The sequence below is a fragment of the Erpetoichthys calabaricus genome, chromosome 2 (genome assembly GCF_900747795.2).
Source record: "Erpetoichthys calabaricus chromosome 2, fErpCal1.3, whole genome shotgun sequence".
In the NCBI taxonomy this organism is placed as follows: Eukaryota; Metazoa; Chordata; class Cladistia; order Polypteriformes; family Polypteridae; genus Erpetoichthys; species Erpetoichthys calabaricus.
The window spans coordinates 137,352,462-137,380,426 of record NC_041395.2 but is presented as its reverse complement, the minus strand read 5'-3'; the positions used below and the strand labels follow the sequence as shown (position 1 = coordinate 137,380,426).

Below are 27,965 nucleotides of genomic sequence, written 5' to 3'. Positions count from 1 at the left end.
TATCAGTGCTGATTTATGTAACTGCCTGTGAAAATCCAGCCCAGCACCAAAGAAAATATATTCTGTTTTTAAGTACACTGTAACATTTCATTTACCCCACGTGAAGTTCCTCTACAGACACCAAGTGTCTATATGTTTATGTATCTATAAAGTCTGAAAATAAAATGGAATTTTATTGTATATTTCTTATTTGGTGTGGCTACGTGTTTGGTAATTCAAAGAAAACTTGAACCAGGTATGTTTGCATTGTCAGTAACTCTGCATTTACAGTAATTGTGGGTCAATGTATTACTTGTATGATACTTCCATGACAGGTCTGACACATATTCACTTTCCACACCTTTATGAAGTAGAAAATGATACATACTGTATTTCGTTATGTTTGCCTTGTATATTTTGTAAACTGAGTCTGCACACTGATGCAGCGGTTGCTGTTGCTGCCTCATGGATCCAGCTTTCTGGGTTTGCTGTCATCGATTGTGTGTAGCTTGCATATTCCCCCGCGTCTGTGTAGGTGGTCCTCTTTCTGCTCTGGTTTTCCTTGCACATTACCAAAAGCATGTATGTCTAATTATTTGATGGTCCAAATGTAAGCCAATGTGTACATGAGATGGTTCCTGCCATGAACTTGTGCCCATGCGGTAACTTTAACCTGGGTCGCATTAGGAATTGAGCTGGTGTAAGCAGGTTTGAGAATGTGATCTTCTAGTCTTATGAGCTACACTTTTAATGCAAACAGAACTTATTTATTTTCTTTATTCAGTGCTAAGTGCCTTCACTGCAGACCATTTTAAATGTTCTTTGTATTTGCATTAAATGATTGATTGACAAAGGTATTTTTTATATTTTTTCTGGCCATTGTACTTTTACAGTAAAGTTAAATCAGTAACTGTATGCAACGTCTTAGGTAAATACTCTGTGCACTCAACCATTAAATATACTCCTCACCTTTTACTATTTCAAACAGGTAGTTTTTGTTATACTGCAGAAATGTGCCTACAGATTGTTTGCAGTATTTCTCAAAATCACTGCGATTGTTAAGTTTGAATCATTTTAATTTCTAATAAGCTTTTTTTTACTTCCTGTTTTTGGAAGTCTTTATTGATATAAGTTAAGGACCCTGTTCTTCTTACTAATATATAGACCAGGTTTTCTTTTTCCTTAAACAGGAGATTTGCTCCAGATTTTTTCCAAGGCCATACTGTGGAAGAAACACGACTTCGTTCTCTTAGTCTGTTGCCTATCTATCGAACAGGTGAGTAGCTCTATTAGAAATTTAAGTTTGCTCTGGCATAGTGAATGCAGAGTGATCCTCTGGTGATGGAGGAGATAGTAGAAGTGAATTCACAAATTCATGTTGCTTTTCGTGTTCTTTTAAGCTGAAAAGCATATCGTAAGGGATATGAAAACACTTTTCCTGGGGTATTTTGGGGGAAAAAAATAATTATTTCTTCCTTCAGAAATGAATTAAACTTTAACTTGGATGTCCTGTCCTACAGCTAGATGGCATCCACTTTTGCCCTCCTCCGTTGTATGTCTGCATTGACTCTTCTGACATGATGCTTCCAAGTGACTTATCCAGTTTAGGTGTTTGTCCCTGCAGGATCAACTGTAAGGTGGCAGCCAACCCTGGGTGTGACACCCACCTACCCACCAAAGGTCACACTAATACACGCACCCCCGCACTTGCACATACGAACAATCAGAAATACAGTTAAGTCAATAAATATTTGGACAGAGACAACTTTTTTCTAATCTTGGTTCTGTACATTACCACAATGAATTTTAAATGAAACAACTCCAATGCAGTTGAAGTGCAGACTTTCAGCTTTAATTCAGTGGGGTGAACAAAACGATTGCATAAAAATGTGAGGCAACTAAAGCATTTTTTTAACACAATCCCTTCATTTCAGGGGATCAAAAGTAATTGGACAAATTAAATAACTGGAAATAAAATGTTCATTTCTAATACTCGGTTAAAAACCCTTTGCTGGCTATGACAGCCTGAAGTCTTGAACTCATGGACATCACCAGATGCTGTGTTTCCTCCTTTTTAATGCTCTGCCAGGCCTTTACTGCAGCGGCTTTCAGTTGCTGTTTGTTTGTGGGCCTTTCTGGCCGAAGTTTAGTCTTCAACAAGTGAAATGCATGCTCAATTGGGTTAAGATCAGGTGACTGACTTGGCCATTCAAGAATTTTCCACTTCTGCATCTGAGTTGTTTCATTTAAAATTTATTGTGGTAATGTACAGAACCAAAATTAGAAAAAAGTTGTCTCTGTCCAAATATTTATGGACCTAACTGTATATGTCATTGATCAAGTGGACAGTGTTTTTAGAAGTTGAAACTGGATAGTTAAAGATTATAAGTATGCTTTTTAGCACACCTAAGCTTTGGATAGTTAACTTTCTTCATTCATTTCCGTCATTTTGTATGGACAGCCTACAGTTTTCCAACTCCTTAGCTTAAAGGTTATACCGAACAGTTGTGTACCATAATGCAATTTATTTTATTTGATGTGCTTAAAAACAGATAGTACTTAACTTAGTCCTAAGGTGGAAACTGACCTTTTCACAGAAGTGCAATAAATACTGTATATACTTGCATACAAGTCGGGTCTCCAATCTCGCATCAGTTTCTCAGACACATTGAATTTTGTTGCGGCAGCGCAGTTACTAATTTCTTTCACCACTTCAATGACGTTTAATTTAAAACCAGCTTCACATTTTCTTCTGATCGAACGCTCCATCGTAGATAAGGGATTACTCTTACAATAAAGGTGTATGAGGGTGTGAGATACAAAAGACACAAATCAGTGCAAACGTTACTTCGGAATAGTTCAGGTAGTACCGTGTGGTCACGTAGGACAGTAGAGAGAGAGGTTAGGAGCACGTGCTGATACAGCGCATTGCTGCACCCAGATAGAAAGAAAAGCCAGTGTGCTCTGTGGTTACTCTCTCAAGTGGGCGTCAGCATATCATAATCTCTTGGACCAACAGCGTGAGCTTTCCGAATTCGATTTATACAACCGACATTATAAAATACCAGAAATTATACAATAAAATCAAGTCCCGACTTATCTCTGGGAGAACTTCTCCGCGAGTATGTACAGTATATAAAGATGGCCAAAGTCAGTTGGTGGTGATCATTTATGTGTCATCTGTTAACTAAACAGGTACATACAAGACTATGTGTACCTGCCAGTGGGTTCACTGAGTCAAGATAATAATACTGTGTTTGTGTTTAAACTATATAATTCATTAGTAAAAAAGAGGAAGGAATTACACTTACCAACTTTGAATGATAGAGCTGTCTGTCTGCTGGATATAATTCATATAGTGTTAAGAAAAGAAAAACTTTGCTTGACAAGGCTGAATAATTCATCCAAACTGTATTATTACTTTTGGTTCATAGTAGATTTTCACCCATAGGCCACACATACTAATACACTCGCTTAGTGCTCCTGTTACTTATTATCAAGTGTTGATTCACTTTACCTGTCCAAATTTTGCACACTTGTACCCTGGATGCAGTCCTCTGTTTCCATGCTTTAGGTCCAAAGCAGAATCCTGTTGATGCAGTTCTTAGTATGCACTTTTAATGCAAGTGATTTCACCAATGTTTTGTCCTTCTCTTAAATTGGTCTTGAATTAAGTGTTTTAACCTTGCATTCATTTTTGGTATTCCAAAACTACAATAAAATTGTCAGCTGCAGCTCAACGATGAGGTGTCTTCTTTGTTGTCATGGTGGATAGAGGTTTTGATAGCTTTCACTCCCCACAGTCCAGTGTTGGGGTGGAAGCTGCATAACCCAATTCTTTACTTGCTTGTTTCTGCTTGTGTACTGACTGGTTGCATATTGACACCTAGAAATGGGTGTTCTTTATACAATAAGTAGAGATCTCTTTGGTATCATTGATGGATATGGCTTGCCAAGTGTAATCTAATCGTGGCTTTTTAGGAATCTGGTTGCGCCAGTGGAGTACATTTTTCCAGCAACCTAAAAAACCTTATTATGTTGTAATGCAAAACACTAGATAAACATTTTGTTACAGCCTCTGAAAAGTACTTTGGACTTATGGAGCGGTAGAGGATTATTGTACACTGAAAATGAACAATTCTGTTCACCTGCTCTGCTGTATGGTTAAAAGGCCTAATACACAGTGCATTTTTTTTTCTTTTAACATTATTTACAGACACACATATAATACCTGTGGCTATATCAAAATTAACCCCAATAAACATAATTTCTTGCTTTAAAAACTGGAGGCAGTAGTACAATACACTTATTTTATGTTTCCTCAATTTGTGTATTATTAATGTACAACAAATAAATAAGTTGTGATAACTGCCTGCAGTTTGCATGGTTCAAGGACATTTCTAAGAAATGGGTGGGGGATTACTGAAGGATACTTCTCAAAAAGAGTTGAAAACAAAGAGCACAAGATGAAGATAACAAAGAATTCATGAATGGTTCTATTTATATTTTCAGGTAACTCTAACCATTGTGGTGATGCCAGACCAAGGGAGCTTTTAAATATGTTGTGCTTTTTCTCGCTTCCCAACACTGGCTATTTGTATAGCTTGAAAAGCCCAGTGGAACTTATCTCTAATTACCAATATCCAGAAAAAGCCCTTGCAGCAGTTTTGAGCACTCGCTTTTTATATGTCATCACCAGGTATGCAGATTTAATTTATTTATGCCCTTTTTTTATTGTAAAACTAAATATGCAGTCAGATGGCACAGTGGTTAGTGCTGCTGCCTCATAGATCCTGTGCTTCAGGTTCAGATTCCATGCCCTTTTATTGTTTGTGTGGAGTTTGCTTTTTCTCCAAAGTTGTATATTGCAAGTTAACTGTGTTGTCTTTGTTTTGGGTGTGCATGAGTGAACCCTGCCATGGACTGGTACCCCATCTATGGTTTTTACCTGCCACACAGCTAGAGATTCTGTCAACATTAGGCACTGGTGCTTCATAACCGGAATTGGTGAATGAGACTGAGGATGTTATGTTTTATAAAATATTGAAAAGTTTCAGTCTGTCCATCACTATGCTAAATATTATTCAAAATTCTGAATCACCTTTAATCCCTCTTTTTTTTACAGTCATGATTTGCAGTGTTTTACTGTCCGCTGTAGTGCACTGGCAGCCCGGCTTGAGGATCCATACATGGACACTACTATGAGGGTACGTGTCTATATATTTTACAGATTGCATTTTGTAAATACGTTTTTGCACTGCTTCATCAGAGTTTCAGTTAAATGTGTGGTAAGAAAAGTGAACTTATTAATAAATAACCCACTGTCCCTACTAATATAAAAGTTAGAAAACTGAGCTTGCATATTGTAGGTTACAAAAAATAAAACTAATGAAATTCATCTTTCAAGCTACATTTTGAGTTTCTTTGAGGGAATGCTTAAAATGGAATCTCATAAAGTGAAAGCAGCCTGTTGTAGTCTTACTTCCGACTTGGCAGATAAGTTCAGACTGGTTGACATAGATACAGAGGTACTCTTAATACATTCATATTCACTACACACCTATTAATGCTAGTGATTATTTAGAATGTATTTTACAAAGGGAATTACAATGCATTATATGTAAAACTGAATTATCACAATCATGTAATAATCTGTGTTTATGAACACAACAAAGTTTTATATTTCAAGAAATACATAGCGTAAAATGAGGGGGAGTGAAGCTAAAGTTAGACAATGGAATGAACAAAACTGGTAATGTCATTTCTCAATGTAATCTCCACCCTTCTCAATGCACTTGCACCACCTGCCTAGAAGTGCCTGGATTCAAGCAGAATAAAAATGTTGAAATAAAACACAAAACCTTTTGTTCTGCAGGAATCCAGGCACTTCCAGGCAGGTGGCGCAAGTGCATTGAGAAGGGTGGGGACTACATTGAGAAATGACATTATCAGTTTTGTTAAGGTTCATTCCATTTTCTAACTTTAGCTTGACTCCCCCTCATATAATATTCTCAGGGTCGCCTGCAGCTGGATCCTATCCTGTCAGGACCGTGCAAAAAGCACAGAATTACAGTGGAACCTCGGTTCACGACCATAATTCGTTCAAAACTCTGGTTGTAAACCGATTTGGTTGTGAACCAAAGCAATTTCCCCCATAGGATTGTATGTAAATACAATAAATCTGTTCCAGACCATACAAACTGTATGTAAATATATTTTTTTTACATTTTTAAGCATTAATATAGTTAATTAAACCATAGAATGCACAGCGTAATAGTACACTAAATGTAAAAACATTGAATAACACTGAGAAAACCTTGAACAACAGAGAAAACTAACATTGCAAGAGTTCGCGCTATACTGTAGCCTTACGACCCGATCGCTGTAAACTTTTTTTTTTTTTTTTTTTTTGAGTTTTAAGCACAGGGAAAAAAGGAACATTTGAACAAATCCGAACTTTATTTAAAAGCCAACCACAAGCAACCAAGAAAGTAACATTGCAGGAGTTCACGCTAATAGCATTACAACCCGATCTCTCTGTAAACTTTTTTTTAATGAGTTTTAAGCACAGGGAAAAAAAAATGGAACATTTGAAAAATCCGTAATACAAAAACTAACCATAAACCACCAAGAAAACTAACCTTGCATGAGTCGAGTTCTGGCATGAAGTGAGGAGGAACTGGGTGGAGAACAATCCGGTCTCGTCGCAGTTGAAGACTTGTTGCGGGATGTAGCCTTCGTCCTCCACTAATTTTGTGAAATTTTTCACAAATTCTTTCGCAGCTTCAGCGTCGGAACTAGCAGCCTCTCCATGCCTTACCACACTATGAATGCCACTTCTCTTGCGAAACTTTTCAAACCATCCTCTAATGGCTTTAAATTCCTCACTTTTGCCACTTGTAGAAGGATAGTTTTGCAGCAAATCGCCATGAATCTTCCTCGCTTTCTCGCATAACATCACCTCGCTTACGCTATCCCCTGCAAGTTGCTTCTCGTTCAGCCACACTAGCAACAGTTTTTCCACCTCTTCCAGCACTTGAGGCCTCTGCCTGGTTAACGCTGTAACTCCTTTTGCAACATCAGCTGCTTTAATAGATTCTTTCTGCTTTAGAATAGTCGAAATTGTCGATTTTGACTTCTTGTACTCGGCGGCAAGATCAGTAACACGAACGCCACGCTCATACTTTTCAATAATTTCTTTCTTTACTTCGATTTCAATTTTCTGCAAAATTTTCTTCTCACCACTCTTCACTTGCTTAGAAGCCATGGTTAACTGCAAAAGCACACGAAATACTGTAGAGCACAAAGAGTTCACAGGAAAAGCACGCATGTCTGACTGAGAACAATGAACAGGGAGAGGCTGAACACGTGCTTAAATACAGTAATCGGCGCATACGAACCAGAAGGGAAATGAAATAGAGCACAAAGAGTTCACAGCAAAAGCACGCACGTGCAAGCATGCACGTCTGACCGAGAACAATGCAACACGTGCGGAAATCATCGGCATGCACAAACCGAAAGGGAAACTGGCTTGTTCGTATACCGAGTGTGTGGTCATGAACTGAGTCAAAAGTTTGGCAAACTTTTTGGTTGTAAACCGATTTGTTCGTGAACCGAGGTTCCACTGTATCCTGGACTGGGTGCTCATCAATAACAGGGTTCTGTTATTCACACAGCGACACTTACACGGGTTAACTTTACATTGTTGAACAACTTTAACTAGTACTACTTCAGAGATGTGGGAGGAAAACCAGAGTAGCCAGAAAGAACCTCACACAGACAGTGGAGAATGTGCAGTCAGAACACAGACAACAACTAGACGTGGGATTGACACCCAAGATCTTGGTTCTGTGAGGCAACAGCACTACTGACTGTGCCACTGTGCCATCTTGTGTGAAGAAATACTCTGTACTAAAAATATATCTGATCTTCATAATAATTACGGTAAATGAGCCACAGGAACACTGTGTGGACATGAAGGTGCTGGTAGATCAACTAAATCCTTATTTTGCTTTGTTTAGTTTAGCAGCCTTTTACTTTTTGTTTACCTCATCCCTTCTTCATTTTTTAACCCTCTCTATAACAGTACAAAGTTTTTAGACAGTGGACTAAAACTAGAAGTTAGAGATTGTAGTCGAGTCTTAAAATGATGGATATTGTCCAGTGATCTGCTTCGACAGCTTATTGCTTAATGTTTTCTTTTTTGTCCGAGTTGTATTTTCTGCATTTTCACATTTTGCATCTTTCCAATTTTGTTTTTAATCTGCAAATTTCACAAATGTGCTGTCTTGCTATCCTTTTGAAGCTAAGCCAATCAAAGCTAAACAGTAACCCTTTAGATCTTCACCCTCAGTTGATGTTTGAATCCAGGTCTGCTGTGACGTCAAGTTCAGTTCCTCTCATGATAGTACTGCAGGTTAAAAAGCCATACAGAACAGGGAGGTACAGTACTTTGATTTGAGCTCGCTTTGGTTTTTATTTTCTAGTTTTTCTTTACTGTGGTTTCCGATTAGTGCTTTATTTAAAAAAAAAAAAATCAATTTCTAGACAGTTTTTGTTAATCTTACGCATCTCTAATACTGAACATCACCTGTCTGACCACATGCTTTGTCTGAAGTTTCCTCGGCAGATCATCTAACTTCATAAGCTGTGACCTACTAAAGTGTACACAAATTTGTCATTTATTATGAACAAAAGCATGACTTAACAGTATAGCGATTCACCACAATATATTGTTATAAACTATTACGTGTTCTCTCCTTATGCAGATCTCTGAGGGGCTTCACTGATGTCCACTATGTTTGTTGAGCATTTCCTCTTAATCTGTAATTTCTATTTCTTCTCCATTGACTGGATTGCAAAGAGATTATGTACATTACAGCTGATAACAATAGCTTTCTTTCTTTCTTTCTTTCTTTCTTTCTTTCTTTCTTTCTTTCTTTCTTTCTTTCTTTCTTTCTTTCTTTCTTTCTTTCTTTCTTTCTTTCTTTCTTTCTTTCTTTCTTTCTTTCTTTCTTTCTTCTCTAAACTTTGTCCTTATTGACAATGATTCAGCCACTATTTTGAGTGTAAGCAGCCAATGATTTGTTTTTTAGACCTGTCCACCCACCTCACTGGAAGTGTGTGCATTACGAATACAACTTTTTATTGGTCTTCAGGCTTTGTGCCTTTGCAAAAACCACCTGATCCTGCTAACTAAAGTTGATGTTGACAGTGATGGAAGAGACGGAAAGGTTACCAGATCAACACTGTAAGTGCAAGTCATGATTTAATATAGTAATTTATACATCATCCTTTCCCTAAAAAATTGGTCACTTGGAAACAAATACTGTATAAAATGAGTGGAATCATGATAAAAAGGTTCAGTTCTTAAAAAAAAAAAAAAAAAAATTAAGATCAATTGATTTTAAACAATTAGAAAGATACAGTAGTTTTACAGAGTAGCTTACGGTGGTGAGCAAAAGTGTACAATCCCCTTGAACATCATCATAATTTTCTGCATGACAATAATTTGTATACCTATTTATCCTTTCAGTATTTTTAATGTGAACTCTTATGCTATAACAATACAAAATACAGTAGACCATTTTCAGTAGATATTTTACTGAAGAAGAAAAAAAAAAACATGAACGGTTACCATAGGATCGGATTGGGGGATTTAGGGCTGTAAAGTTGTCCATTAGAGAGAGAGGAGGAGAAAGGAATAATTATTTAGGATGTGGAAGGTGAAGAACTCTAGTCAGGGTTACCAGTGTGTCAAGGATGAAATGGAGAGGCTTCAGGATTACTTGTTTAATTTGTGTGCCTTTTTATCACTTTGTTCACCTCTCTTCTCTGTTTATTATAGTTTTTATATTACTTTGGTCTGTCTTCACATTGCCACATGAATGCCTTCTTCCTGTTGCACCCTTTCTTTCAACTTGATTATTCCATCTCAAGGTTACGTAAACCAGAGCCTTTCCCCGACTACGTTTGGGACAACTGGACAGGATGCTAATCCACTCTACAGCGGGAAAATTTAGTGTCTTCAAACAACAGAACATAGACATTTTTGGGATTTGTGAAGAAAGTGGAGCACTGGAAGGATATATATACATAAAAAGGGCAGATTCCAGTCTAGGAGTCAAATATGAGTTAATTTCTGGTAAATTTAATAGTACAGACAAGATTATATCACATGCTTAATATGTTTAAGAGTGGAAAAACTGTGCAAATCATTCTGTCAATCCATCTCACCATTAAATGCTCTTCAATATTATATGTCAAAAATAAATGCACAGATTTTCCTTTTGAATACATCTACGTTAACCATTTCTTTAAACTTCTCAAATAGGTCTAAAAAAGCAAGCTTTAAAAAAAAGACGCCTGAGGGCGGCCATGGCTGGAATCTGTACATTGTGGATAACATTCCAGTTATTCAGCTCTACAGAGAAATGGTAATGTATTTACCTTACTGATCATTTCGAATCCTGCATACAGGACAGGACAGAGTTACAATATCCTCTTCTTAAATTTGATTGTAGATTGATTATAGTAAAAAGTACAGTGCGAGCAATAGCCAATCCCAGAACTGCGTCCACCTCTTGTGTGAAGCCCACCTTCTCCTGAGGGCAGCATTGATGGACCCAATGCTGACGAAAACAGATGAAAGAGAAGAGCTTATGGCGGCGTTTAGAGAGAGCTGCATCCTTCTCGGAGATTGTTACAGCAGGTATTGATTGCCACAAACACAAGTCCTGCAAAGCACAAACTGTTGGCAGTTGGTTTTAATATTTTCTATCATTAATTTTTGCTGCCTTATTAATTTTAAATTTCAAGGAAACCTGGTCTGCGAAACAGTTTGTTTAAAAACAAGTACAGTCCGAAGAACATTTTATTTTAAAGCTAGTCGTCTGAACAGTGTTTATTTGCTCACAAAAACACTGTATAACATAGGAAGTAATACAAATACACGAAACAAAGAAGAGTAACAAGAATTTTCTTGTGTTTTCCAAAACTGTATTGATATATCTTGTGAGGTGGCTGGAACAGCACCAGTTTGGCTCCTAAACCTGTCCTCGAGGCCCATCTGTTTTGTGGATTTGGTCATTTCCAAGAACAGCACATGTGATTAAATCAGTAAAGGTTCGAGATTAGAGGATCAGTTTAATAAATACTGTGGTGTACTGCATGATAACCACAACAACAGGGTGCCTAGAGGAGAGTTTTAGAAATATCTCGGCTAATACATACATAAAATCGCAGTTTTGTATCAAGAAGGCTACAGCCAGTGAGTAACAGCACACCAAACCTGATTGTTCATGCTGTCATAAAGATATCTGGAGAAGCTGGGCTAGCTGAGGACAGAAAACGCAGTGAAAGATCTAAAAACGCTGTCTGCATCTAAAGAAAAGCACTTAAAGGACACATTCTTAAGAGAGATCCAGTGAAGTGCTTGCTTAGCATCTGCAAGTGTCATCTGGCAACAAAGAAGTCTTGAAGTAAGTGATCTTGTAAAGTGTTCTGAAACCAAACAGAAATTATTAAGTACATAAAAGACTCTAAAGCATACGGTGACAACCAGTGGCAGGAAGTTTTATGGAACGATGGCTCCAAATTTTAAATTTGTGGTTAAAAAAGGTGGCAGTACACAGGAAGAAGAGTTTTTGAGAAGTAAAATGATGCCTGACTGTCGACGTCTGTGACAGAGGCAGCGCTGTCATTGTTAGGTGTTGCGTTTCAGCCAACCGTGTAGGGGATGTGGAGAAACTTGTTTGCTGAAAATGTAAGCAAGCTTTGATTTATTAGCGAAAGAAAACAAAAGTATCTTTCACCAAGATAATGACGTACTCTGAGCAGAAGACTACAACTTTGAGCTCCAACATGAACATAACAGAAACTATGTGGGGTGATTTGATGGGGAAAAAAGAACAAAAAGAAGCCCAAGTAAAAATAAGAGTTAAGGCCTAATCCTGCATGAAGCTTGGAAGAATATACCACAGGATGACTTGAAAATGTTACACAGCAGTTTACTGCTTCAGTTTTACATTTGTGTTTATTCTGTTGTTACATAGTGTTTTCATGAGCAAATAAACAGGATGCAGACAAGTAACTTCAAAACTATTTTCTTGGGTGTATAATATGGTATTTCAAGCAAAACTGTTAACTTTTAAAAGTGTTTTATGATATTTAAATGTCCTCAATATAGCATTATCTACATATTTTAAATAAATCAATTTGCTTTCATCTGTTTTTTTTATTTTATGTTTTAGGCTTGATACTAGAGAGTCTCATCTTGCTCTTCCCTATTACAAAATGTCTGGGTGGAGTATGACTGACATTATTAATAGAAATTTAACTTTTTCGCAAAAAGCACACACTTTTGGGAAAGGTTTTATGTTTTACCTGAAGAATTCTTTATGTGATGAAACGGGTGAAGAGCTAAGTACGGTAAGTCCATCTGTAACTTGACTGTATTCCAATTGCTGGGTCACATGTATGAGAACTTAAAACATTTTAATGTCTTTGACCCTAACAAACCATGTGCTGCTTGAGATTCTCTACTAACTTCTGGGGCGTGTTGATATTTTGGGTGTCAGATGTCAGACAGATGAATCTCTCTTCTGTTTTGTGAGGACTAAAAGACCCGTGAACCTTATTTCTCGTAACTGAATTATATGCATTGTACCGGAGTGTATGTATAGTGGTGGTCATGTGTTCAAGCCCTTATGACTAGAGACAAAATCAAACTGAGGTCTGATTTAGTCAGGGCAAGTTTTAGACTGGGTTACTGACTATGTCAGACTGCATGGCTAGCAGTCATAAGAGTAAATTGCAACTACCTCAGACATGCCAGGATTACATAAATGAAGTCTATGACCAAAAGTCACTGAAAGAGAGTGAGTTAATGTGAGGTGGCCTTTAATAATGCAATAAAAAAAAACAGTTGCAGTTTTATATGGTTATAAACTTAGATCAGATGGGTATTAATGTGTATGTGAGGCCCTACATTTTTGGTATCGCTTCTCTTAATTGTATAAGATGCTTTGGCCTGGGAGTCGAGTCGACATAATTTCTGCTGGCATACTGTATTTACATTTTTCTTGTATTCGCCATCCATTTTCTAAGCCAATCTTTTCCGTTACAAAATTGTTAGGAGCCAGAATCTTGCCAGGCCATCACTGTTAATAAACAGACACCATATAAATCAAACACACTCACTGTGCCAACGTGGATAACTGCAGTCAATTTCATAACAACTAGCATGAGTTTGAGTTTTTAATTTCTTTAACCAAACTCAGTACCTGCAGTACAGATTAAGCTTAATTTTGAAAACAGATCAGTTCTCAGAGGCTGTAGGCTTAAACAAGTTCGTCTTCACTAGCATTGCCCCTCGTGCTCACCTTGAAACATATATAATTTACTTGCATTAAGTTTGTGTTCTCTGTATCTAATTTCCTCAAAAATTAGATGTTACAGACTGGCCATAATTTTTATTTTGGGCCTTGTCCTACATCCAAATAAAAATCAATTTGTATTCTCTGCTATCATAGAGTTACCAGGGAAGCAACATAGAAGGTAGCCCATGACATGGCACAGACATATCCTGTAAGACCAGTGGTTCCCAACCATAGTCCTGGGGGCTTCCTGTGGCTGTAGGCTTTTGTTCCAAGCAGTTTCCCCCTCAACTCAGCCAGGGATGTTTCCCTCTAATTGATACATTGATCTTGTTACATTACCTGACTTTTCCAGTCATTTTCAGTGACAGATTTCATTTGCATAGTCGGAGGCAGTTGCATTGTGCTCCCGTGATGGCTGGCCAGGTATTTTGACCAACCCAGTGATTCCATCCAACCAGTCTGCGACTTGCCCGGACAAAATCAAACTGTATTTATAGGGGTGGTTTCTGTGTGCATGAGAGTTAACAACCAATGAGTGTGTACCCTAAAATGCACTACGAGGAATAAGGAATGCGGGTGTCTTGGACCTGACAAACTAAAGAGAAACTTCTCTGGTTAGTGTTTCATGTTCTACATATCATGACAGAATGGAGGGGGGTGGGGGTGGGGGGGTGGACAGAGATTGTAGCTGAACTCGCTGTACTTGTAAAGCCTTTGGTCTGATACCAACTCTTGTCATTTCACTGGCTGTCAGAAAAAGAGGCAAGGTCACAATGTTTGGGAAATGTGAAACTGTACTGGAAAGTCTGCAGTTTGTAATATGACATGCTCAGGTGACGAGATCAGCAATTGCATTTGTTAAAGTTTGAACAGAGGTATTGTAATGGGACATCACATTTAGATAGCTGTATGGGGGTAACTTGTATTCATACGCTGACCTAACAGCTTTTCTGTGAATTGTCTAATTAAAGCTGATTCCCCAGCAGAGACAGAAGTGAAGGTCTGGAGATGAACTAGGAGATCAAGTGAGGCCAACTGTGTTAGTGTGAAGGACACATTGGAACAAATCTCTGAAGCATCCTTATTAATCAACAGGCTGATCATTAGATAATAACTAATTTACATTTGCATAATCATCATACACTTAAATCTAGGAAAAGAAATTCATACTACCATTGTAATCATTTTCATGTTCACAAATGCTATCCATCCTTCCATACTTCAAACTCATTAGACACACATTTCCAGTTGCTTTCTGCCAGCCCTTAGACCACTCACTGTTCATTTAGCAGCTATACAAGACTTCCAAAATAAAATATCCATTTCCCAAAGCAAAATGAAGTCATAGGTGTCAAAAATAGTTGTTTGTAAAATTATTAGTGCAGCTCTCTACATACACTAAATAAATGCTTCTCATCCATTCCTTGACAGGGTCATCACTACTACAAGATTTTAGACATGCAGTAATGCTGCTGGCAAATGTTTTTTGTATAATTATTTGTGCAAAAATAAGTAAGATGTGTTCTTGGTCAGACGACTGACTCCCAGTGAGGCTCTAGTTCTCTGAAACCGTTGCATTGGATTAAGTAGTTTGTGAACAGGAAGAAATGAATGTTCAGATATCCAGGCACAATATTATTATTCCTGTAGGAATAATAGTCAGTAAAAAGATGTGAAAAGCCTTTCTTAAAAATTAGTTTCACATTGTTTTTATTTTAATCTGATGTCTTTCTATAGGATATAGCAGAGCAGGTATTGACCATCTTCAGCTCTGCCGAGCCTAGTCAGCTTCCACACATTGTGTGCAGTCCCAGCATGATTAACGCCAACCCTGCTACAACATTCATGTGTCTGGAAAGGTGGGAGGCAATAACCCCTAGTGTTACCGTTACACTGACAAAGGCAGCAACTGCACTGAAGATGAAGGATCTGCAGCTGTACAAAAGGCAAATGGATCGTCATGCAGAGGTAAGGACGGTGGGGTTGGGGTACGCACAGGCAGCTAGTAGATGTTTATTGGTAAACTTTATATGTATGGTAAAGACAGATTATTTCCCCCTAAAGAGAGGATTAACATTAACACACACCATATTATAAGTAAGGGAGAAATACCAGACAGTCTGGGACAATACTACGTGGGCTGTCTAGCCATGTTCCTATAATAAGACACTTCTTTGTTACCCTCAGCTCAACACACCATAGCCAAATGTGACAGTTTATTATGGATTCTGCAAGCAGATAGTGTGGTACAATTTAGCATTTTGAAACCTCACCCTAGAACAGTCAAACACTTTACTGCTTCTCTATTAAGAATATATAAATGTTCTCCTGCAGTGGGTGCTATTGTAGCTACAATGAAGTTTAAATATTAGATATATTTAAGTGATAGGAAGGTCTTAAACTTGATGGCTTGACAAGGATTTGGATCTAAAGAGTGTACCAAATGCAATAAATAGGAATAAGAATTTTGTAAGTTGAATGGCATACAATGTTGACTAAAGTTGAGACTCTATGCTTAAACTGCTTAATGCCTTTGTGAGGCCTCCTCTGGAAAAATGAATGCATTTCTCCTTATTACAAAAACATTTTAATAGTGCTTAAGAAATTTCAGACAGTGTTTATTCCAGGTGTTTGGGGTAAAAATCTATAAGGAGAGATTGAAGGATTTGAGTCTTTACAGTTGGACTAACCCAGGATTAAGAGGTGACATGATAGAAGTGTTTAAAATTATGAAAGATGTTAGTAAGGATGGATGATCTTTTAAAATGAATTATTATTTCTGCACACAGAGAATCCTAGATGTATGGAATAAGTTACCAAGTATTGTGGTATATATTAGTGGTCTGGGTATTGTCAAACATCAACTGCTGGAATTATGCTGAAGATAGGCAAGAAAGAAGTGATAATCTAATGTTTGGCTGAATTGCCTGCGCTTGTCTATAGTTTATGTCATTTCAAGTAAATCCCTTTAAAACGTCTTTGCTATGCTACAGTGCTGTATTGATTTGCACTTGCTCAGTATGTTACAATTCATAATACAACATTAGCATACAGAAAGCTGGATTAAACCGTGAACATGGAGTCTGCATCATCCTGTCTTATGGTAGTTCTGTAGTGCAGTATGCCCCGTATTATAATCATGCATAAAACTTGATCATGTTTTATCAACGTTTCTGCCTAAGAGACATCCGGAATTTTCTCCAGTAGCCTTATGGAGTACACATTGATAGAAAATTGTACTTTCCAGATGCTGCAGGTCTACGGTTTTATTGAAGAGCCAAAGTTACTCATTCATCGTACAGCAGAAGGTATTAAGCCAACTGCCCTGGCATGTCATCTGAGAGAGACACAGGATGGGCTACTGGTAGCTGCCACAGTGGCACTTCATGAAAATGGCAAAATGAAGCTTACAGAAGCAGACGTCTTCTTTAAGGTGTGTTACTTTTGCATTAAGACAATGTAGAGCAAATCAGCAAATTCATTATATAATTGTAAAACTAATGTCTTCATCATGTTTAAAGATAGTCAAGTTATTTCAACGTTTCAGGTTCAAGTACATTTCTCTGTATTTGGCAATTTCTCCTGTTAAATGTAAAATTTCAATTTGTTTGCTATTTTACGTTTCAGGTGATGTGCAAAGAAACTGGACATACAGAAAGTGAACCTCAGTTGCTAGTTGATTTTTGGGAAGCACTTTTGGTGGCTTCAGCTCAGGAATCTATCATTCAAGACCTTCTTTTTAAACTGGTTTCAGTGTATATACACCGGATCTCCGTAAAAGAAAATCTCAGCATTAAACCTTTAAAAACAGCAGAAGACCTGGTATGTAATATTCACTTAATCTTACACATTAGGCAAGCAGAAACTTAACTTATTATTTTAATGCTTTTGGCTATACATGACCCAGGCTATGATACGCATGCACATACCAGAGCCTGGGTCACCAAACTGGACGACCTCAACCCCTTGACTGTGCCTGTTTATGAACAGAATCGGTGGCAAAGGACAGCCTTGGTAGAGCCTCACCCCTCCCAGGGATGAGTCTGACTTACTGCGGGCAATGTGAACCAGACTTTCAATTTGGTTGTATAGGAACCAAACAAGCCCAATACTCCATACTCCTGAAGCACCCTCCACAGGACACCCTATGGGATGCAGTCATATAACTTTTCCAAGTCCACAACACGTATACTTCCATGAACCCTCCAGAATCCTTGTGAGGGTAAAAAGCTGGCCTAGTGTTTTGCACATGGCATGAAGTCTACATTTTTTCCTCCTGAATGCAAGGCTTGAACAACAGCCAAATTCTTCTTTCCAGAACGATGACATAGATCTTGACAGGGAGGCTGAAGATTGTGATCCCCCTAAAGCACACACTCTGGTCCCCTTCCTTAAAGATGGAGACCATCACACCAGCCTCTCTGTTAATAGCCACCTTATCGTGGCGGATAGGATTGTGTGTCCCAAGGATCCTAGAAGCTACGTTGTTTTGGACTTTTGCTCTGGTAGGGTCACGAAAGGCAAACTGATCCAAGGTTATGAAGAAAATTAACAAGGACCTAGTAACCTTGCCCAGAAAAGGGAAACCAGGCCTGGGAAAGGGGAGCTTGTCACTAGTGGTCAGGCCCTTACGCATGGAACATGGCTGGGCACAGTCCAAAGAAGTATCATGTGCCCATCCTCTAGTGGGCCCATCCTGTGCTTTGTGGCTTGGGCAGCAGGCAAAAGCAAATGGCCTAGCAGATTGATCCCTGGCTACTGAAACTGACTTTACAAACATGGAATTATACTTGTTAACATTTGTAAATATTCTTAATGTGTCAAAAACAAATAAAATTTAAATAAGTGTGGCAAAATCATTTATACAACCTGGATATTTCAGGAGCCGTCCTAGACAGTGCTGGCTGCCACACTACATGTGTGTGATGTTCAATCTCTTAGTGTTGCTGTCTCACACATTATGGGTCTTCCTTGTGCTTGTGTTCTTCCTTCTTCTCCTCCTTCCTGGTTCTGTCTCTCCTTGCTGGTTTTTTAAAGCTTGTCAGGACAACAAAGAACACCCCTAGCCCATCTCTTTTGACAGACCATATCAGCATATGTTCACGAGGGATCCATGTACAGTGGAACCTCGGTTCACGAACGTCTCGGTACATGTACAAATCGGTTTACGACCAAAACGTTTGCCAAACTTTTGCCTCGGTTCACGACCACACACTTGGTATACGAACAAGCCAGTTTCCCTTTCGGTTTGTACATGTTCAGTCTGTCCCAGTGCATTTCCTGTGCAGCGAGCGAGCAAGAGAGAGAGAGCGTGCCACACACACACACACACACAGAGGCAGCACGAGAGAGAGACGGAGATATACAGGCAGCGTGTGAGAGAGAGAGAGAGAGAGACCTGCACACACACAGGCAGCGCGAGACAGAGGGGGCTGGACGCATAAGGTAGGAAGGCAGTTAAAGAATGCACTGGGCTTGATTTTGTTTTCACTTCTGTTTACAGCGATCGGTTCGTAGCGTGCATTGTTGCAATGTTACTTTTCTTGGTGGTTTATTAAATTATGGATTTTTTCAAATGTTCATTTTTTTCCCTGTGCTTAAAACTCATTAAAAAAATAAAGTGTTTTTAGCCAGCGGTTCCTAGCACTATAGCGTGAACTATTGCAGTGTTTGCTTTCTCTGTTATTCAATGTTTTTACATTTAGTTTACTATTATGCTGTGCATTCTATGGTTTAATTAACTATATTTGTGCTTAAAAACTAAAAAAAAAAATATATTTACATACAGTTCGTATGGTCTGGAACGGATTAATTGTATTTACATACAATCCTATGGGGGGAAATTGCTTCGGTTCACGACCAAATCGGTTTACGACCAGAGTTTTGTAACGAATTATGGTCGTGAACCGAGGTTCCACTGTACAAAGACGTACAGTGGTTGGAGACCTTTGCTTTTATGAATGTTGAAAGTCCAGAAAATGTCCATTAGCACTTGACTTTTCTTAAAATATAATGTTGCTATGTTTAAAGTTTTGACCTTTCTCTAAATCCTACTTGTCTGTAAAAGGTGTCTGTCTGCTCTTCTCATCGCAGAAAAATCCTTTCCGTGAGAGTGCCTTCTATCTCGACTAAAACGTCCTTTCTGTGTTTAACGTTCGACATCTTTAAAAGCAGCAAGTTTTAAAGCGCTAAACAAAATAAAAGATTACAGTTTAGCTTTGTGAAATTTGGTTTATAATCCTCCTTAACGCTTTAAAACACATAAAATATAATAAAATCAACTTCTTGTACATCAGGTAAAAGACCTGCCCTCAAAACAAATAGGCATGTAAATACCTGTGAAAGCATCTTAATGTAAATCGCAGCGGTCTTCTTTGTAAACAAACCCCAGAACTACCTTCCCCCAAACACATCATCTGCACAAGACAAAGAATACTATTACAAAGTGAAGCCATGTAAACCATGACCACTTCACTCTCTATGGGGATTCCTTTATGTACTGAAAACATGAAGTGGATTGCATTACACGACCAAGCCTAGACTCACCAGACCCAGTTGCAGTGGTGAACTGAGAGACCATCATGAATTCTGCTGCCCTTCCTCTCCCTCACTTTGTGTCCTTAAGCTCCTTTTTCCACAAATGTAAACCATTATGCTATATAGTGCCCCTTCCCATCATGCCTGTCTTCCCTTCACCTAGTTATAACAGGGACAGTATTTCTTTAGAAATTGAGCTGTGCTTTATGTGTAGTCCTCTGTTCTACAGTACTTGTACTTCTGTGATGTTTTATTCGAGTGTTCATTTTGCTGTTTATAGTACACTTGCACTTGGAGAATATCTTGTATGTGTTTATTTATATTTTTGCAGATAAATTCCTCCACACACTACGGGCTTATATTTCCGTGGGTGACTGTCATCACCCCAGCTCATTTCAACATTGCCTATGAGTACCAGGAGGATTTACAAAAGCTGCAGGTGTGTGAGTACACCTTCACCTGAACGTACGCCGTGTAACCTAAGGAGGGGACATTTCATAGGACTGCTAGAGTTTTATCCTTTTAAAATTAGTTATGGAAATCCTCTTTAGGTTATAGTGTTACATTTAACTTCATTTTGTGAGAACAGATTAATATTACAGTTTCTCAGCAGACTTGTTTATGTGAGAAGAATTTTTCAGGTATTAATAAAACTGCATCTGGTAGTGTAGAGAACTAGTTTTAAACGTTTATCTTTCTTACAGAAGTTACATCTTTATCTTAAGATTTGTGCGTGTAGTGAAGATTAAAGCAGAAGCAAAAACCATCAGCCTGACCCTTTATTCATTTAATTAGCAATTTCTTCTTTTTTATGTTTATAGTATACCCATAGACATACTATGTAGTAACGTACTAATCTGAAAGTATTTTTCCTTTTCAGGCCTTGTTGTGTGGCCCTTCTCTAGAGGTGTCCTCAATATTCCCATTGCTGGAACATCTATCTGATAAAGACAACGCCGGCTTTAGCATACATGTACTCTGTGCATCTAAGCAAGGACAGTGTGAACACGCAATCGTCAGACTATTGGATACGTGTCCAGAAGCCATCATGCTTTATGCAAATCATGAGCTCCACCACGATAAGCAGGTCTCTGACAAAACGTCTGCTTCTTGTAATATTTCTCTTAGCATCACTGAGCAACCTCCAGTAGTTTTAGACACAGGAGATTTTACTACAGGGGACCAGTAGGGGTGAGACTGACAGTTACAATGTATGATAAATCCTCCTAGCAAGTCCTTAGTGACATTAATAATAATAATAATAATAATTCATTACATTTATATAGCGCTTTTCTCAGTACTCAAAGCGCTATCCACACAGGGAGAAACCGAAGAGCAAACCCACAATCTTCCACGGTCTCCTTACTGCAAAGCAGCAGCACTACCACTGCGCCACATTGATTTTAATGCAAATATATCTTTTTTGCATTGTGATTTTAGATTAGTAGAAAATAGCTGTCAAGAAAAGGTATTTCATAAAATAAATTCACTGATATGAATAAATGTGTTATCCCCATTGAGAGTTACTTTTAATTATGTATCTCTTTGTCTTTTGTAGGCCCTTTGGTGGCAGAAACTTTTACCAGAAGTCTGTGAGAGGATAAAATCCAGTGAAGACAAAAGTGACATTTTACTTTTTTCACTTAAAGGTACTTTAATACAATTATAGTAGAAGCTGCTTGCAACTTAACTGTTGTTTCAGGGCGGCATGCAGCCTTGAACAAGTCTGATTTACACTATGAGACGTACAGTAGATAAGAGAATGCAACAAAATTTACATTCTTAAAATATATTGAAAAATTTAAAAGATATAAATCAGGATTTCCAGAATACATAACTCTTCTCCCTTTATTTCAACATATTCCGTGCAAAGCTTATGTGTTAAGGCAAGAAATACCTGATCCAGAGTGTACAGTTTTATTAGTAAGTTAAAACGCTTCTTTATAAAAGTTATAGAAACAATGCGGAGGTGAGTGTGGTTATGATGAGAGGTTCACTTTGATTGTGACTTTTTAGTAACTGCCATTGAAGTGTGCAGTGAACAGAATAGAAAATGGTTTAAAAAAAATTAACCTTAGAGGAATCCTGGGTGGTGGTTTTTGGAGTGCCATGTCAGTATTGGGAAATGTGTAATTAATGTATGTTGATTTTTTTTTTTTGTCATTTATGAGTTGTTCATATTAATGCAACTTGTTGCCTGTCAAGGAAAATGTGTACAGAACTCCCTGTGCTAGCAGCCAGCTACCACTGTATTTAAACCAATATGAAGACATGGGGACCTGGGCATTCTGTGTTCACTGGTAACAACACATCCAAAGCGATTCAGTGGTAATGAGGCAACATGCTTCAGTTTACAGAAGACATGTAAAAATTGAAAATTTACTTGTGAAGAACTACAATGTTCAGCAAAAAAAGAATAATCTGAATTTGCTATTGATTCCAGAGATATTTTGTGCACTGATACAGTAGACTGGCGTACTGCACTGCAATGTCTGAGTTTGCTTACGTTGGTTAGTTGTACGAAAGGGTATATGGCATTTTTCCAGAAAAGATCTGTAAATGATAGAACAGAAAATAAAGCGTTTCCAACTTGCACTGAACATGACGGGTATTTAAAAACAAACGACATTTCATACCCTTCTTCTGAATTGGTGAATTTAATGGTGCAGGTTTAATATCTCCTGTCCTATTTGACTTTCAAGTACCTTAAAATAATAATCTTCATAGAAGATGCTACAATATATGAAATACATTTTGCTTTGCTGATAAACTGCTGTTCATGCCTTCTTCCCTACAGAAACCTTATCAGTTATTGCTATGGAACTGAATCCACTGGATTTTCTGCGCCTTATGCCAGACGACGGGATGGCAGCTTTTTTTTTGCCCTATCTCTTTGAATGCAGTCAGAAGAGTTTAATAACTCAAGGGGAGTGTAACTGAGTAGAGGGTCTACCGTGGCAGGCCAGAGATGACAGCACTGTATGTCTGTTCACCAGCGCCTGCACCACCTGACTGAGCCCGTTTAGGTCAGTGCAATGTTAGCTTTGAAGTATATTTTCAGCGTCCTATGTATTATTATTGTAATGGATTATTGTAATGGAGTGACCAAAGATACTTTTGTAGATTCCACTACTGTTTTTGTTAAGTCTGAAATTCTATTTATTTACATCTATATAAGCTAAAAAATATCAATGTACAGTGTGTGTAAGAATAATAATGTTAAATACTGTATGAATTCTTTATCATCAGTAAATGTTCAGAATAACCACAAACAATATTTAATATTGAAAAGAATTTCAATTCATACGGTCTATCTTTTCTCTTTCTTGCTTTCTTATTTTCCATGAAATCTTTTTGTTTGCAATTCCAAATTTAAAGATATATTTTACTAAGGTTGTCTTTATTAAATATAGAAACATTAAATTCTGAGTGCTTTTCAAAACATGTGCATGCCTTTAACATTTTAAGTTCATGAATTGTATTTATTTTTGTATTTGTGACTGTGACTGATGCAAGATGTCAAATTTTTTTGGGGTACTCCCCTACTATTGGCTGTCTAGACCTGAATAACACTAATTTTTAGGCCCTTTTTTAAACACCCTTATGATAAATAGTAAAACAATAGGTGTTTTCAGCAACAAAAAAAAAAAAAAAAAAAAATCGGGAAGTCTTGAAGTTGAGCATGCCACATCAACCAACCCAAGGTGTTCACCCCCCTAAAGTGACACAATAAAGTATTAGCAATACAGGCGTGTGGAGTGCTGTTTTATGCTAACTCAAGCTTGACGATAATGAATATTTTAATATAATATTGTGGCATGGTGATTTAGACTTCAGACCTTGAGGTTGTGGATTCAAGTCCTACTACTGCTACTGTGTGACTATGAGCATGTCTCTTCAACTGCCTGTGCTGGGACAGCAAAGGAAATGTTAACTCATCATGACGCCTTAAACAAATGTGTCAGCCAAATAAATAAATACCAGTGGTCCCAGCCATCTAAGAGCCATTGCCAGAAGGTTACAAGTGACAAATGACAAACATACTTATTTTGACAGCTACCTTGTGAATGAATAACATTTAACTAACCTCTATAGTTAACTGTTATTTATTTTCACAGTTAATTTGTGTTATGCATGTATCCCAATTTTGTACATTACCTTAAGTCATCTTCCAGTTAACATAATATCACATCCAGGGTTACAGGCACCTTTGAGCACAAGAAAGGAACAACCCTGGACACGCTGACAGTCAATGGTAGTGCCAACAAACACACTCACACGGGGGCCACTTTGAAATTACCAGTTGACCCAACATGCATGTCTTTGGGTGACGCAAGAGGAAAACTGGACATCCCGAAGGATAACCTGGTCAGACACAGTGAAAATGTGCAAACATGCCTAAAGAATGAGGAGCCTGAAGGCTCAATGTACAGTGTGCTTGATACATTACTGTCTGCTATTAACTGTATTAACAGAATCGTGTGGATAGTTTGTATCTGGTAATTAAAATCTTTAACAGAACATGTACTTTATATAGTGAAGAAAACATTGTTTATCAGAATTTGATTTTGTCACTTATTATTGTGTAACAATCCATATTACTAACCGAGAATGCTAAACCGGATGATGGACGCAGGCACATCCGGCAATGGGCCGTAGCTGCAAAAAGACGTACTGCGCAGGCGCAAACAAAATAGACGGCTATGCAGCATAGGTGGATCTCCTTACAATAAGGCACTATTAACCGTTCAACCGCAAAAAAGGCTCCATATTAACAGTGAGTGCAATACTCCTTATTACTTATCCATATTTCTAAAAGAAAAAATGACTCGACTCCAAAAACGCAAAGCTCAACTAAAGCTTCTAACTAACGATGTGCCTAAAAGTAAAAACTTTATGAACTGCATTAGATCCTACAATACTTCATTTAATATGCACAAATCTACATCCTAGATCCACATGACGCAAACTATCAATCAAAGTGCTGCATCGCAACAGGCACGGATTCAAAACGAAACACCTCCCGTCTCAGACATACGCTAATGGCAGCGAAGGCTACAACGGGCTTCTCACACAGCACAGGCAAATCGATTACAGCTCCAAAACAACACGTCCCAAATACTACACATGCAACAACGCGCCTCTCAAACGGCACAAGCAAAACATACACCAGGAAAATTCATTCGGATTAATGAATGTCATTTGCAATCATTGTCATTCAGTTCACTTCCCTGAAGAAACAACTGGCAATACAAGTTATACATTTACACGTTGTTGTCAAAAGGGTCAAATTAGACTGCCTTCTTTACATTCATATACTGAATATCTACAGAAGCTTATAACTGACGATGTACCTGAAAGTGAAATCTTTATCAACTTCATTAGATCCTACAAATCGGAATCCACTATGAACATTAACGGTGGCACTGCACGTGACATCCGTCTTGAAAAAATGTTGCTTATTGAATGTTCAATGGCATGAACAAACGTTTATGAATAATAATATTCGATTTGGAGGAAAGGCACTTTTATGAGGAGGAGATTTTAGACAGTGATTAGCTATTCTTCCAGATGCCATGCACTCAGCTATTGTTCAGTGCACCTTAAAATACGCAGACAATTGGCATTGCTTTCAAAAGATACAGTTAGTAAAAAAAGATACGATGTCCAGAACCAGATCATAACAATTGCTTATTACAAGTGAGAGATGGTACACTCACCAATACAGATGGACTTCAGCCACATATTATTACAATTCCTCAAGCCTTTATCTGCGACGACTTAGTTACAGAGAGATTTGGAACAGCAATCTCATTAGACCAAATGCCCCTTTTAACACAACACACTATATTATGTCCAAAAAATATTAATGTGGAAAACATAAATACCCAAGTCATTCCATTACTTCCTGGAAAGACACAACTCTTTCTAAGCTCTGACAAACTTGACTCTGATCACAACAATAACCATCTTAAATGACCTTACAAGTTCTGAGCTGGAATTACCTTTTACACTTAAACGGCGTGTACAAAGAAATTTTCAAATAAACCTTTACACTGTGCCACACACTTTATTGTTTGCTTTCTATTTGCATCATCTACACCGTCACACTATTCTATATCTCATTCATACATCACGCTCTTTGTCATTCCCAACACCAGGGGTTGGCGAGCGAAGCGAGCAGGGGGCGGAGCCCCCTAGTACATCATAAACGGGAATGATAAAAGTCTAGTTCAGTTTGAATTTGTGTATGCTTGATCGATTTATAGATAGACTGGAATACTTTTTGAGGTATGGAGCACACCAATTTGTTTGTGCTTAGCCACCTTTCTCACAAAGACGGAAAGTTCCAACACTTGCATAAAGCAGTGAATTTGCACCCAAACCATTGGTATCATTCTTACCAGTTTTCCCATGCTAAAGTCCTTAAAACAAAGTAACAAAACATATTTTGAAAAAAGTTTATTTTTAATAATAATAGAGAACAGCTGAAAATGTTCTGAGATTTATTGTCTGGGAAAAGACAATGTTGATAACAGAAGCCAGCCAAATGTGTGGATTATCTAAACAGAATGAAAAAAAGAAAACATTTTGTCATTTTTAATTAAAAGTTATTTTTGGCAAAGAATGCTTAATCAATATAGTGCTTTAGTTTTATAAGTGTGCTGTGTTGTCTAGTTATGCCGTACACATTGAGTTAATGTGCTCAAATATTCCTTACATTAGGTTTTTGGAGGAAGAAGAAGCTACTCTTTTTCAGTTTCCCATGCTGTTGCCACCAGTACCTCTCCCAAGTTCAATCTTTATTAGTTACCTGCCATATATCATTGCCAGTACTTAGCAAAAATAAGGAAATATAATTTCTATTTCTTGGTCCCCTTACTTTTGATAAAGAGTTTTGCTTATTTTAAAGCAGTCATGTATTGAAATGTAGACACTGGTCTAGTAAAATGTCCACCTCGCAAAGGGCTCCTGTATTGTTGCTTGGATGTATGTGCAACCATCACCACTTAGTTAATTTAAAATGATTATAAAGTAATTATAACAAAATGAAGGATTTCTATGCACTCCTAAAAGATGCAGTCATCCATCTTTCCTATCAGCATCACGGTCATTTTGCAAGACAGAAACTTACTTTGGTTGCCTCGTCTCTTCTTATCCAAGTTTTTCTTTTAAAAATGATTTTATATTCTTGAAAGTGCTCTTTGATTCTGTAAAGAATGTAAATGTCAGTTATTCACATCCAGAATGAAAGCAGTACAGTTAAGAAAGATGTGTGGCACATTATTCAGGATTTTCTAGCACAGTGTATCAGTTTAAGTCTCCCATGTAAACCCATTTCAGCGCTCTCTTTTCTGAGCTCAACTCTCCTTGTTATCTATATGGTTGTTTGGAAAAGCTGGAGTCACAGATCTTTTTAGAGCTTCAGTAATTTTATTCATGAGTTTGGTGAATGTCCAGGTGACATCCCCTTTTTGTTTGGCAATATGGCTTAGGAGCTACAGAGCTGCACTTGTAACAACAACTCCACTGCAGGTTCTTTCAGTAACTGATTGTATCTGTCAGTACTTCAGTCATGTATGTTATGTTCTGGCCTATACTTCAACACTCGCTTAGACTGGTGGTTAAGGTATTATACTGTATGTACAAAGACCGAGGTATATGCTGCAGCTTGTAACAATGATACCTTAATCCTATATAACCCTAAAATGAACCAAACTTGAATGTCTCCAAAAATAGGCTAATTGTGTGGAGCTTTATGTTTTGGCCCCTAAATATCCAAACATATGTGGCACTATCACTGAAAACACCATCGTTGTTAGACTACAGGGTGCTCCCTAGTTACTCTTAAGTCTTGTTATCCTCATTGGTTCTAAATCTACACTCGCTAAGGTTAACTGTTCTTCCATTTTAATTAACAACAGTAACAAAATCATCTCTTCCCAGGTTACAGTAAGAGCCTGGGCGTCATTCTAGACAGCATCCTCTCCTCTTCTTGCTATATAAGTAATGTTTCTTAGACTGTTTTCTTCCATCTCCGAAACATTTCTAGACTTCATCCTGTTCTTA

At 37.8% G+C, this 27,965-nt stretch overlaps 2 protein-coding genes across 4 annotated transcripts in view; one reads left to right on the top strand and one right to left on the bottom strand.

The window, feature by feature from the left end:
• The window catches only part of hps3 (HPS3 biogenesis of lysosomal organelles complex 2 subunit 1), a 34,073-nt gene extending 7,716 nt beyond the window's left edge, over positions 1-26,357 (top strand). For 2 of the 3 annotated variants that reach the window (XM_028794560.2, XM_051923921.1), the window contains exons 4-17: positions 1,170-1,255; positions 4,492-4,678; positions 5,105-5,186; positions 9,075-9,229; positions 10,313-10,415; positions 10,503-10,690; positions 12,231-12,408; positions 15,096-15,326; positions 16,606-16,791; positions 16,986-17,180; positions 20,227-20,334; positions 20,776-20,982; positions 21,454-21,544; positions 22,693-26,357. In XM_028794560.2, coding sequence (XP_028650393.2) covers positions 1,170-1,255; positions 4,492-4,678; positions 5,105-5,186; positions 9,075-9,229; positions 10,313-10,415; positions 10,503-10,690; positions 12,231-12,408; positions 15,096-15,326; positions 16,606-16,791; positions 16,986-17,180; positions 20,227-20,334; positions 20,776-20,982; positions 21,454-21,544; positions 22,693-22,835 — 2,140 coding nt within the window. In that variant the 3' untranslated portion in view covers positions 22,836-26,357. The remainder of the gene's footprint in view (positions 1-1,169; positions 1,256-4,491; positions 4,679-5,104; positions 5,187-9,074; positions 9,230-10,312; positions 10,416-10,502; positions 10,691-12,230; positions 12,409-15,095; positions 15,327-16,605; positions 16,792-16,985; positions 17,181-20,226; positions 20,335-20,775; positions 20,983-21,453; positions 21,545-22,692) is intronic. The other variant, XM_051923919.1, reaches the window with a different exon arrangement.
• Positions 26,343-27,965, bottom strand: part of cp (ceruloplasmin) — a 70,798-nt gene continuing 69,175 nt past the window's right edge. Inside the window, exons 19-20 of the mRNA XM_028794559.2 lie at positions 27,031-27,106; positions 26,343-26,458 (exon numbers count right to left, since the gene is read on the bottom strand). Coding sequence (XP_028650392.1) covers positions 27,051-27,106 — 56 coding nt within the window. The 3' untranslated portion in view covers positions 26,343-26,458; positions 27,031-27,050. The remainder of the gene's footprint in view (positions 26,459-27,030; positions 27,107-27,965) is intronic.